General features: G+C 36.8%; 1 protein-coding gene across 1 annotated transcript in view; it reads left to right on the top strand.

Moving 5' to 3' along the window:
• ADGRV1 (adhesion G protein-coupled receptor V1) overlaps nucleotides 1–14,243 on the top strand; it is a 637,421-nt gene that overhangs the window by 124,393 nt on the left and 498,785 nt on the right. The window contains exons 27-29 of the mRNA XM_077139161.1: nucleotides 151–290; nucleotides 1,832–2,441; nucleotides 5,566–5,781. Coding sequence (XP_076995276.1) covers nucleotides 151–290; nucleotides 1,832–2,441; nucleotides 5,566–5,781 — 966 coding nt within the window. The remainder of the gene's footprint in view (nucleotides 1–150; nucleotides 291–1,831; nucleotides 2,442–5,565; nucleotides 5,782–14,243) is intronic.

The following is a 14,243-nucleotide window of genomic DNA, read 5'->3' as shown; positions in this document are numbered from 1 at the left end:
CATTTGTGTCTGCCTTTCTTTCTAAAACAAATTAGAACTTATTCAATGAATGGAACAACTCTTTTCAAAAAGTTGTTCCATGGCTTTTCCTTTGGTTTGTAAATTCCTAATTAACATTTTCTTGCTATTTGTTGGCACTTGTTCATGCAGCCAGTCTAGGAATGGCTTCCCAAATTCTAGTGACAATTGCAACCTCTGACTATGCTCATGGCTTATTTGAATTTAGTCCAGAGTCACTCTTTGTTAATGGAACTGAACCAGAAGATGGCCACAGCAGTGTTATATTAAATGTGAGTACATGTTTTTTACTATTTCTAGACACTTCGTGTTATTTTTAAAGATGTTTTATTGTGTTATGAAAATGTGTTCTGTTGTTTTTTTCTGGGTGAGTGGAGGGGAATGAGGCTAGTGGCATAGGTAATAACATTTAATAACTAGTGATTAGTAGTTTTTTGTATTTAGTTTTACATTTAGATTAAACTCATAAATCTTAGGATTCTTTGCCTTTTATGGAATATAATGAAGCTTTGTCACAAGTATTTGTTTTACACAGATTCTTTTATTAGGATAGGCTGTGGTAACAAATGTCTCCAAAATCTCAGTGGCTTCATAAAAATGGTATATGTCCAATTTAGATCATCGAGGGGCTCTGATCATAGTAGGGACCAGGGTTCACGGAGGCTGTATCTCAGCAGATGCTTCTGCCTTCACACAGAAGAGAAAGCATGGATATGGAGAAAGGCACACTGTCTCTTCTAGCTTCTTTCTGGACGTTATTTACATCATTTACACTTCCTAACAACATGTATGGAGTGCAATTCTATCCTGTCTCTTGCCAGGAAGGAAAGAAAATCCAGAACATGTGTGACCAGCAGTAATGACTGTATGACGCGTGCACGCATGGGTGTCTACTCTGCTGGGTTCCAAGTAGGAATTGTGTGGGATTCTGTTGTTGAATGACTCCAAGGAGCTAGAAGCTTGGCCAGTTTCCTTAGATTTTATACAAATAATGAAGAAAGGTCACTCAAAAAATATTCCTTCATGACTTTTATAGTAGAGGTCTGATAAACTTCTGTGGTATGAATGAAATAACTTCAAGATAACTAATCACTCAAGGAAAAAAATATATAAGAATTAAGGGAGAGAATAAAGTTTTATGAAATTACTATCCCTAACTTTATTTTGATTTAACACTCATATTTTAAGTACAAATAAAATTTACTTTTAGTTGGGATTATTTGAAGAATTTTTTTACAGCTTTTCATGCATCTTAATTTATTATTGACAAAATAATTTCTTCCTTCTTAAATGTATTTTTTTATAACTTGTGTTTTTTTTTTTGCCTATGAATTTGTTTTCTATGTTGTACTGAAGATAAAATGAAATGTTATGTTTTAAAAATGAGTTTTTCGGGAAAATATCATTCGTTTCTTACCTTAAGGTATACGTCATCCTTGTAGTGAATGTAAAAATCTTCATGAGTATGTTTAAATATAGCACATTGTTAATTTCATTTGGTTTATTACTAGTATATATTAGAATTACAGAAAGATACTGCTATGTTATAATTAGGTAGAAACTAAAAGTGTTCAATTTGCAAATTTTATTCAATTTAACTTGTGGTATGCTTTCTACTTGTACGATTCTGAGAGTCTTCAAAGATTGATAATACATGGCTTCTATCTTCAAGAAGCTTATAGGCTTGAGAACAACCTATATAAAATAAGATTTAAAAATTATTGTGCTGCTGTCATTATTTTTTTTTTACAAAATTCTAGTTTAATTATTTTAATTCCTCTCTTAATTCATTATAATGTTAAATATCGTGTAGGTTATGAGAAGTCATGGCGCGCTGTCTCAGGTGACTTTGCACTGGAACGTAGTTGCTGATCCTGATGGCGATCTCGCCGTCACCTCGGGCAACATCACCTTTGAGATTGGGCAGACAAGCGCCAACATCACAGTGGAAATATTGCCGGATGAAGATCCAGAACTGGATAAGGCATTCTCTGTGTCAATCCTCAGTGTCTCCAGTGGCTCCTTGGGAGTGTGTACTAATGCCACCTTAACAGTGTTGGCCAGTGATGATCCTTATGGGATACTCATCTTTTCTGAGCAAAACAGACCCATTAAAGTGGAGGAAGCTACACAGAACATTACATTGTCAATAATGAGGTTGAAAGGCCTCATGGGAAAAGTCATAGTCACATATGCAACAGTCAACGACATGGGTGAATCACCTTATTTTCCACCTAATTTAGCTAGAGCAACCCAAGGAAGAGACTATAGACCAGCTTCTGGATTTGCTGTTTTCAGAGCTAACCAGAGTGAGGCAAAGATAAGTATTTCAATTTTGGATGATGATGAACCAGAAAGGTCGGAGTCTGTGTTTATTGAACTACTCAATTCTACTTTAATAGAGAAAGTACAGGATCGTTCGAGTAAGTACCCATCAGTGTGCTGTTCTTATTTTATGAGAGATGGGAAGCCTAAAACAGTAAATTTAGAAAAATCTGTAAAAATAACGTCATAACCAGCTCCTACTTTGAAAGTATCATCTTACAGAAGTTTACTTGAAAGGCAATTAGAAACAGGACACATTTTCACTGAGAAGTCATGTTTTAAATGCCAGTTAAGCTCTCACACTTAAATTTAAAAGCCTCTATTTAATCCATGTGCAGCTGACCTTTACTACTGTTGCACTATATATTGGAGGAATCTATCTGGGAATTTCAAGGACAGTCTTGTAGCAAGAGACTGTTCCTTTCTCTCCCTGATCCATTTCAGGAAGATTCCATAACCAACAGAGTGCTGGGTATGGGCAAGGGTCATGTAGATCTGGCAACTTTGTAGGGAAGGGGGAGACAGGGCTCTGCTGCAGTAAGAAATCCTGAAACTTTTTGGACTACTTTGGGACTTGAGAAGACCCTGGTTGGAGGTAAGAATGGGGAATCTCATGTATTGGGCAGAACATCTAGGGAAGCTCTGCTGGGAAGTAGAGATGTAGCAGATGCTCCCTTAGGGTGATGACTCAGTGACTGTGTACAGAATGTGGGTGGTTCCTGGTCAGTAGCAGAACTTGAATTTTGAAACAAAGCAGCTATTTTATTAAAGCTTGTTCATTAGTCACATTTTGTAAGAGGTCATATAACACTTTTTAAATAGAGAAAAGAATCTTATTTTTCCTGGAATAGAGGAAACAAGGAAAGGAAGAACAATCTGTGATATTAATTTAATATGAAGTTAATATCAGTTTGAGGACAACATGTATAGGAAAACAAGTAAAGCCTTTGTAAGGAAACTAAAATTGTATAAACAAGATCCTCAATTGACTGTATTCTGCCATATGGGTCTTATAAGTAAGTTTCTTCACCTTACTTGGAATACGTAGGTGATTATACTGTATAAAGTCAGAAACGTTCTAGTTCACAATGTAAGTAATTGTAGTCTGAAGTTGTAGAAGGAAATTTACATTATATAACAAATGCTGTTTTATTTTCCTGGCTGCTAAATCAAATACTGTGCAATGAGTTGACTTAAACAATAGAAATTGATTGGCTCATGTTTTTGAGGGAAGGTCCAAAATCAAGCCATCGTCAAGGTGATACTTTATCCCAGAAGGCTGTCATGTTCTGGGGATGGCTGCCAGTGATCCTTGGTCATTGGCTTTTCGGCACATGGCAATACACATGGTGGCCTCTCCTGGCTTCTCCCTTCCCCTCTGGGTTCTGTTGACTTTCAGCTTCTGGCTGCTTCTCTCTCTCTCTCTGAGCTTCCCTTTAAAACCTTCAGTGATAGGATTAAGACCCATTCTCACTCAGCTGAACCACAATTTAGCTTAAGTAACCTCAAAACTTCTTATTTACAAGGTTTCACACCAGAGTAATGGATTAAGTTCAAGAACTTGTTTTTCTGGAATGCATAGTTCCAAGCTACCACAATCATTAATATTGTCTTCAGATTACAACAAGGTTAAAAATTCTTACACACTACCTTTTTTAAAGCAAGATTCAGTGTTTGTGAATAAACAAAGTAGTGTGAGAAGAGTGGAGATCACCATCTAGGGTAAGGGTAGGTTGAACAATCATGGATAACCAATGGTTTTGTTCCTGGTTTGATGAGGAACTGTAGGTAAGGAGCAAGAGATTAGGCAAATCCTTACTTTTAATTGTGTCTACCACATGCTAGTATAAGACCATAGATGATTTCTTCAACTTCTTTGTGCTTTTGATTCCTCATTATAAAATGCAGATAGTGTCACCTACCATATAGAGATGGTGTGAGAATTAATGGTTTAATACATGAAAAGCATTTAGAACAATGCCTAACATATGTCAAAAAAACATCACTGGCTGTTTCAACTCTATTATACTGCCATTTATTTCAAATTTAATTGAATTAATTTATGTTGATTTATCATTTATGATTTCTTACTGTGATATAATCTAGAATAGTTTATGCCTATAACATTGATATTAAGTGGTGCCATTACTAGTGTTCAAGTTAAATGGTCTGAAAATATGCAATTTTATTCATAATCACATTTCCAAATACCATAATTGTTAGAAAGTATTGTAAAAAAATTCAAAATTGTTTACCTCAAGTAATAATTTCTTGATGCTTCATTTTTCTTAAAGGGTCACCTTTTATATTGATTTGGCAAGGGTGCTGGTTGTAATAGAACCTAGAAAATGAATTAGGGAGAATTTGTGGAGGCTCTAAATGCCTTCAAACTAAGCTTTGCTCTCTCTGGAATCAGTGGAAAATAAGAAGGTAGCCCTAAAATTATTAGCCCTAAAATTATATATTATAGCAGTATTGATGCAGTATTGAAGGTAACTGATTTGGGGGTGAAAAAATTAACTAAGATCGGTTAGAGAGGAACAGGTTTGGCAAGGAAGGTAGTGAAGTCCTTTGAGAGTAATTTAATTACAGTGTGATGATTTGCAGCTGTTCTTTGACAGTAAGAAACTAATTTACATCCCTACTCAATTTTGTAACTTGAATACTGTTTTTGGTTTTTTCTTTAGTGGCATGGCGAACTAATTAGAAGACCTTAATTCTGCAGGTTTTATCATTATGTGTTGTAATATTATGCAAAGCAGAGATTAATTATACTCTGATCACTTTTTCCTTTGACATATTTCTAAAACTTATTAAAATATTCCTGTTGGGTAACTGTTCCTTTGCAAAGAATTTATTAAAAAATTCTCCCTAGAATGTAAGCTACAAGAGAGTGGGGACTTTCTGCTTATTTTTGTATTCCCAAAGTCTAGAAAAGGGTTGGAACATCAGTAGTCTATATATAGCATATATATATACACACACACATATATACATATATGGTATGTATATTATACATATTATATGTATGTAAATATAGATAATAGAGTGAAAACACTAAGTGATGATCTCATTTGGTGATGGAATCTTGCTGAAGCTTTCTCGATGACTTTTGGTCAGTTCTTACAATTTTTATACATTTTATTTTTGGCAAGTGATGATTTTTGGCCAGTTCTTAGAATTTTGGTATATAGCTCTTAACTATTTTCTTCTGTCTTTTAGTTCAAAATTCACCACGTCTTGGGCCTAAAGTAGAAACTATTGCTCATCTAATTATCATTGCCAATGATAATGCATTTGGAATACTGCAGCTCTCAGCGCCAATCGTTCGAGTGGCAGAAAATCACATTGGACCCATTATCAATGTGACTAGAACAGGAGGAGCATTTGCAGATGTTTCTGTGAAGTTTAAAGCTGTGCCAATAACTGCAATAGCTGGTGAGAAATACTATCCAAGGAGCAATGAGGTGTTTTAGAGGGTCAATGTATCTTTGATTAACAAAACCACTCAAGGATACAGAAAATGACAATATTCCTGCTTCTTTTTAAGGCCTAACTCTAGAGCGTATATCATATATTTATGACACTGAGTGAAAACTGTTGGCAAAATTGCACATGAACTTACTTCTGGGAAGATGGCAGAGTAGGGCAGGCTGGTCCATAGGACAAGATAGGGGACGGGGATAGAATGCCTGAGACTACAATCCCGGGGTTTGGGGTGAGTCATTGAAGAGGATTTTAAAATTCCATAGGGAAGAGAGGCAGGGAGACTGGGACATGAAGAGCAAGATGAGTCAGCTCGGTCCACTGGGAAAAGGCAGTGGCACGCAGGGAAGTGTGGATCCAAGGGAGTGGACTGGCTCTCCACTCCAGCATGCCCCAGCTGCTGGCTGTGGAAATCTCCCAGCGTGGCTTCGCAGCTGGCAGTGTCTGTATGGACCTCAGAGGTGTGCCTAGCCATCCTCCGAAAAGCCATGGCCTGGCTGCTGGGATCAGCCCTCACTGGACAGCGCGGATAGCAATCCTATCAGGCGCAGTGACAGGCAAATCCACTGGGTGCCACCATCAGCTCTTTGCAGGGCGTTGTGATCACCTCCCCCACCCTGTGTGCTGTGACCCGTCCTCTTGCTGTGCACGCGCCCGGAGTGGCTGCCTTGTCATGCACGCAGTTTTCCTAGCTGGCCCCTGCAGTCGGGGAGGGTGGACCTGAGGGGAGGAGGTCCCTCAGGTCCACCTGAGGGACCTGCTGGGAAGAAGCAGTAAGTGCAGTCTTACAAACTCCCTAACTGCCTAGTTTTAATTTTCTTTAATATATTTTTTCTTTATTTATTATTTATATGTTTTTGTTTATTCATTATTTTTATTATTATTATTTATATTATCTCTCGTCTGTGGGCATCAGTCTGAGTTCATTCCCAATATATCTTGGGTGTCTCCTTCTGACTTTGGGGGATACTATTGATGAAATGTGTTTTATTTATTACTATTATTATTATTATTGGTAGTACATGGGCTGAGAGTTGAGTCCAGGTCTCCCATGTGGCCGGTGGGTTCTACCACTGAACTACCTGTGCACCCTGCCTAGCTTTTTTTTGTGTGTGTGCATGGTCTGGGATTTAACATGGTCCTCCTGCATGGAAGGTGAGCATTCTACCACTGAACCACCCGTGCAGCCCCTGCCCAGCTTTTAATAGACCCTGAGGTACAGTTGTACTCCCAACATGAGAACTGGGCCGTGGTTTGCAGGGAATTACTGACAACGTGCAAAAGGGAACCTTCAACACAAAATCAAGTAAATACAAAACTTTAGACGAATGAAGGAAACCAATTTGCAAAATAACCAAATGCCCCAAACACAACAGAAAATCACAAAGCACATGAAGATACAGGCAGAAATGGCCCCGCCAAATGACCAAATGCAAACACTGGAGTGAGCACAGAAGATGGAACTGCTACTCAAGGATATTTATAAAGAAATAAAGGATATCAGGAGGACACTCAAAGAGAATAAAGAAGATTTGAAAGATTAAATAGAATAAATAACATATCTCACAGAGATGATAGATACTATAGAACAAATTAGAATAGAGACATCTGATAGCAGATTTGAGGAAGCAAGGGAACAATAAGTGAGCTAGAAGACAGAACAGTTGAACTAGAGTACACAAAAAAACAAATGGCAAGAAAGAGGGAGAAAATGGAACTGGATCTTAGGGAAATGATGGGCAACAAATTGCATGCAAAAATAAGAATCATTGATGTCCCAGAAGGAGAAGAGAAGAGTAAAGATCTGGGAAGATTAGTTGCAGATATAGTCTGGGAAAACTTTCTAACCTTTATAAAAGATATAATTATGTAAATTAAAGATACCTAATGAACCCCAAATAGAATAAATCTACATAGGCCTATCTGACGATGCATGCTAATCAAACTGTCAAATGTTAGAGAGAAGCAGAAAGTCCTAAAAGCAGAACAAGAAAAGTGATCTACTATATATAAGGAAAAACACATAAACTTGAGTTTGGACTACTCAACAGCCATCAAGAAGATGAGAAAGCAGTGGATATGATATATTAAAATCCTGAACAAGAAAAACTGCCAGCCAAGAATTCTTTATCCAGCCAAGTTGTCCTTCAAAACTGAAGGAGAGATTAAATCTTCAAAGACAAACAAAGACAGAATTAGTCGACAAGAGACCTGCCCTACAAGAAGTACTAAAGGGAGTCCTGTCAGCTGAAAAAAAAAAGGGGAAGGAGGCCTGGAGGAGGGCACAGAATTGAAGAGTACAAGTAGGGATAAATCAAAGGACAAATAGAGTGAGAGGGGAAAGAATATAGAGATCTGACAAATAACTGAACCATAAGATAATAGATTAAAGAATTGCTTTTACAGTAATAACTTTGAATGTTAGTGGACTAAACTCACCAATTAGAAGATACAATTGGCAGAATGGATCAAAAAATATAATCTAGATGCTGTTTAAAAGGTGCATCTTAGACCCAAGGGAACACATAGATTGAAAGTGAAAGAATGGAAAATGATGTTCTATGCAAGCTGTAACCAAAAGAAAGGAGGAGTAGCTATACTAATAACAGATAAAATAGACTTCAAATGTAAAGAAGTCATGAGAGACAAAGAAGGACACAACATATTAATAAAAGGGACAATTCACCAAGAAGAAATAACAATCATAAATGTTTATACTCCTAATCAAGGAGGAAAACATTGAACATGAGGAAAACATTGGCAAAACTGAAGAGAACTATAGATGCTTCAACAATAATAGTGGGATACTTCGATACACATCTGTCTACTATAGACAAAACAACCAGACAGAGGATTAACAAGAAAATGGAGAATTTAAACAATGTGGTAAATGAATTAGACTAATAGACGCTTATAGATCATTACACCCCCAACACCAAGATATACATTGTTCTCTAGTGAACGTGGAACGTTCTTCAGGTTAGATCATATTCTGGGACACAAACTAAATCTTTAAAATTTAATAGGATTGAAATTATTCAAAGCACTTTCTCTGACCACAATGGAATGAGCTGGAAACTAATAATCACCAGAGAATCAGAGCTTTCACAAATATATGGAGATTAAACAGCACACTCTTATTCTGTGGGTCAAAGAAAAAATTGTTAGAGAGATCAATAAATAACTTGAGAGGAAAGATAATGAGAATATAACATATCAGAATTTACAAGTTGTGGCAAAGGCAGTGCTGAGAGGGAAATTTATTGCCCTAAGTGCCTATATTAAAAAACAAGAATGAGCAGAAATCAAGGACTTAACTGCTCACCTGGAGAAATTAGAAAAGAACAGCACACCAACCCTAAAGCAAATAAAAGAAGAGAAATAACAAAGATTAAAGGAGAAATAAATGAACTAGAAAACAAAAAATGATAGAAAGAATCAATAAAACCAAAAGTTGAGAAAATGAATAAAATCATTGGACCCCTAGCTAGAGTGACAAAGGAAAAAAAACTCTGCTGGTCTGAAAATATTATGTACCCCAGAATAGCCATGTTTTAATCCTGACTCAATCTTGTGGATGCTGCCATTTCTTTTAATTCTGATTGAGTACTGTCAATTGGAAAGTTCATTAGATTGTCTCCACGGAGCTGTGACACACCCAATTGTGTGATTAGATGGAGATGTGTGACTCCGCCTATTCCAGGTGGGTCTTATTTAGTTTACTGGAATCCTATAAAAGGGGAAACATTTTGGAGCGAAACTTCAGAAACAACAGAAAAAAAACCAAGCCAACAGAGAGCCAATAGGAACTTCAGAGCAGAGCTGGCACAGATGCCGATATTTGGAGTACAGAGACACAAATGTTTGGAGATGCTTGGGGCCCAGCAGACATCGCCCTGAGTTGTTAAGCAAGCCAGAACCTGGAGAGTACCAAAGAAAGATGAAAGCCAGATCAGAGAAGTAAAGTAAGGAACCCCTATAGGAACAGAGACTGAAAGCAACAGAGCCCAGGAGCAAGGGACCAGCAAATGCCAGCCATGTGACTACCCAGCTGAAAGAGGTGCTCCTGACCCATCGGCCTTTCTTGAGTGAAGGTAACCTTTTGTTGATGCCTTAATTTGGAAATTTTTATAGGCTTAGAACTGTAAACTTGTATCTTATTAAATTCCCCTTTTGAAAAGCTGTGCCAGTTCTGGTATCCCACATTCCAGCAGCTTACCAACACAGATGCAAATAAACTAAATTAGAAGTGAGAGTGGGGTCATTATTGTGGATCCTGAAGAAATTTTTAAAACTATGAGAGAATACTATGAACAACTATATGCCAACAAACTAGACAACTTAGATGAAATGACAAATTCCTGGAAGCACATGGACTAACTATACTGACTTGAGAAGAAATAGAAGATCTCAACAAACCAATTGCAAATAAGGAGATTCAATTGGTCATCAAAAATCTCCCCACAAAATAAATCCCAGGACTAGACACCTTAACAGGGGAGTTTTACCAAACATTCCCCAAAGTTTAGAAATAACACCAATCTTGCTCAAACTCTTCTAAAAAATTGAGGAAAAAGGAATGCTTTTTCCTAACTCAATTTTTGAAGCTGACATCACTCTAATATCAAAAGTGGGTAAAGACAGTACAAGAAAGGCGAACTGCAGATCAATCTCTGTAATGTGCATAGATGCAAAAATTCTCAATAAAATACTAGCAAACTGAATCCAGCAACACATTAAAAGAATTACACATTATGACAGAGTGGGGTTTATACCAGGAATGCAAGGATGATCCAACATAAGGAAATCAATCAACGTAATATAGCACATTAACAAATCGAAAGGGAAAAATCACACAAGTATATCGATGGATGCTGAAAAAGCATTGGACAAAATTTAGCATCCTTTCCTCATAAAAACACTTCAGAAGGTAGGAATCAAAGGAAAGTTCTTCCATATCATAAAGGGCATATATGAAAAACCCACAGCCAACATCTTACTTAATGGTGAGAGATTGAAAGCATTTTCCCTAAGATTGGGAATGAGACAAGGATGCCCATTCTCACCATTATTAGCATTGTAATAGAAGTCCTACCTGGAGCAATTAGACAGGGGAAAGAAATAAAAGGCACCCAAATAGGAAGAAGTAAAACATTTATTATTTGCAGATGATATCATCCTATGCTTGGAAAACCCTGAGAAATCTATGCCAAAGCCACTTGTGCTGATAAACAAATTCAGCAAAGATTACTGTACAAAAATCAGTAATGTTTCTTTACATAAGCATTAACCTAAGGAGACAATTAAGGAAAAAAATCCATTTAAAATAGTGACTAAAATAATCAGGTATCTAGGAATAATCCTAACCAGGGATGCCAAAAACTTGTGTACAGGAAACTACAAAACATTGCTAAAAGAAATAAAAAATGATATAATAGACGGAAAGACATTCCATATTAATGGATAGGAATGTTGAATGTCTTCAAGATATCAGTTCTATCCAATACCAATCAGAATCCCAATAACCTTCAATGCAATACCAATCAGAATCCCAATAACCTTCAATGCAATACCAATCAGAATCCCAATAACCTTCTTTGAAGACTTTCAAAAGTTAGTTATAAAATTTATTTGGAAGGGAATGAGACCTTAAATAGTTATAGATATCCCAAAAAAGAAGAATGAAGTGTGAGAACTAACACTTCCTGACCTTAAAAGCTTACTATAAAGCTACAATGGTTAGAACATCATGGCATTGGCACAAAGATAGAAGTATCGACCAATGGAATCAAATCAAGAGTATGGAGATAGACCACCAAATCTATGGACAATTGGTCTTCAATAAAGCCCCCAAAACCACTGAACTGGGACAGAGTAGTCTTTTCAATAAATGAGCGTGGGAGAATTGGATATCAACAGGCAAAAGAATGAAAGAGGACCTTTACCTTACACCCTAAATCAAAGTAGATTAAGGGCTTAAATATAAGAGCCAGTAAAGTACCATAAAACTAGAAGAAAATATAAAGAAGCATTTTCAAGGTCTTGTAATAGGAAGGTAGCTTCTTAAACTTTACGCACATAACCCAAGCAGGAAACAAAAAATAGATAAATGGAAACCTCTTAAAAGCTTCTGTGCCATGAAGAACTTTGTCCAAAAAAAGGTGAAAAGGCAGCCAACTCAATGGGAGAAAATATTTGGAAACCACATATCAAATAATGGATTGATATCCTGTGTACATAAAGAAATTATAAAGCTCAACAACAAAAGAATAAACCACCCAATTATAGAATAGGTGGAGGATATGAATAGACACCTTTCTGAAGAGCAAATACAAATGGCTAAAAAGCACATGAAGAGATGCCCATTTTCATTAGTTATAAGGGAAATGAAAGTCAAGATGATAATGAGATATCACCTCATACCTATATAAATGGCAGCTATCAAACAAGCAGAAAACTGCAGATGTTCGAGAGGATGTAGAGAAATTGAAAAACAGTTGGTGGAAATGTATAATCGTGTAGATGCTGTAGAAAACAGTTTGGCAGTTCCTCAGAAAACTAAGTAATTGAGTTGCCCTATGACCCGGCAATAACAATACTCAGAAGAGCTGAAAGCAGTGACATAAGCAGACATTTGCAGACTGATGTGAATAGCGGCACTATTCACAATTGTCCAAAGATAGAAACAATCCAAGTGCCCATCAACAGACGAGTAGATAAGCAATATGTGGTATATACTTAAATGATGGAATATTCTGCTGGAGTAAGATGAAATGAGGTCCTGAAGCAAATGACAACATGGATGAACCTTGAGGACTTAATGCTGAATGAAATGTCAGACACAAAACAATAGATACTGTATGATTTCTCTATTATGACTCTGTAAAGGTAATCTTAGAGGTTACACTGTAGACCCAGAGGTACACGAAGCTAAAGATGGAGGAAAGATTATCCAATGAGTTTGAACTTAAATGCAAGGGAACTGATAAAAGTGATGGCAACTTATTAGTGGGGTTATTAGTTACATTGCCGTATTGAAGGTAAATTTAATTGAAAGGGGATGTATAATGCCATGTATCCCACTGATTAAATATACAATTAAGTTTTCACATGAACTATTTCAAAGGTTGGATATTAGACAGAGTCAATAGTAGAGGGTATAGGGGGAAAACTAAAATTGCATGCTATGACCCGTAGTTAACAGAAAGACATCAGCAGTACTGGGGTACTACTAGAGGCAACTAAAAAAGAGATAAGGGGTGGTTTTGATTTGATATTTGGTGTGATTATTTTTGTTGGTTCTTTGCCTCTATGGACCATGGAAATTGTCTAAAATTGAGAATGCTGCTGATTGTACAACCAAGTGAGGATACTGTAAGATGTGATTGGTTTATTTTGGACATTATCCAGGCTGCTCAGTAGATGAAGGAAGCCGAAGGGTACTATGACTGAGAAGTAGGATGGTGAACTGTGATTCATTTATATGATGGAATGTGGTATGGCTACAAAAAGGAAACGTGTTGCCAGGCACACAATAAACTGAGTAAACCTTGGGGACAATGTGTTGTGCAAAATAAGCCAGAAGCAAAAGAACAAATATGCTAAGGTCTCTTTCAGAAAATACTTAAAGAGAATATTGGAGCCAAGATTATAAATCCTTATAGCAGCCACACTTAGTCTGAAGCTGTGAGTGTATTTCTCGATTCTGAGACGCTAAGCTATATGTATCAGCAGGTATTTCCCTGGAACTTCGAATAACTCTGTGATGCTTAAGACCCAGAAATGGAGTGCTGCAGCCCTGAAAGTTAGCATAGCTCCATATGACAACAGTTAAAGTACCCAAAAGAGAGATCAGGCTTCGATTAGAAATTAAAACAAAATGAATCTGGCTGGAACTAAGGTAAATTAAAATACATGGTAAAAGATGATAGTGTGTGTACTCTAGACCTTTACCCACAGTATGAGATCAAAGTCAGAGAGGCTTATTGTGTCTAGAACCTAAATTTTCTTTGACAGACAATCTAAATCAACCTGTCTGGATAGCTCATTTAAACAACCCACATTCTTAAGAGTTCAGAATGGGATGAGTCTTTGTGAATCTGTACAGCTTAATGTAATGCCTGGATATATCTCAGACTATGGTGGGCTGATAATTTAAAAGTATTAGTAGAAAAAAAAATATGGAACTAATTATCAACGAATTACATCTTCCTATCCTTCAGTGTGGATGCTCCTCAACATGAAAAAGTCAGAATAGGCATTGCCTGAGGACCTCTGTAGATTGAGGGAAAGATTAAAGGAGAACAAAGAGTTATAATAGAGAAGATAGGATTTAACAAATAAGTATGACTGCTGAATCTCTATACTGATATTTCTTTTAGCCTCCAGTACTTTGGAGCAGCTAGAAGGAAAAA

This window comes from Tamandua tetradactyla, chromosome 21, assembly GCF_023851605.1.
Source record: "Tamandua tetradactyla isolate mTamTet1 chromosome 21, mTamTet1.pri, whole genome shotgun sequence".
Classification (NCBI taxonomy): domain Eukaryota; kingdom Metazoa; phylum Chordata; class Mammalia; order Pilosa; family Myrmecophagidae; genus Tamandua; species Tamandua tetradactyla.
Note: the sequence above shows the minus strand (reverse complement) of the source record. Positions and strands in the feature narration are given on the sequence as shown.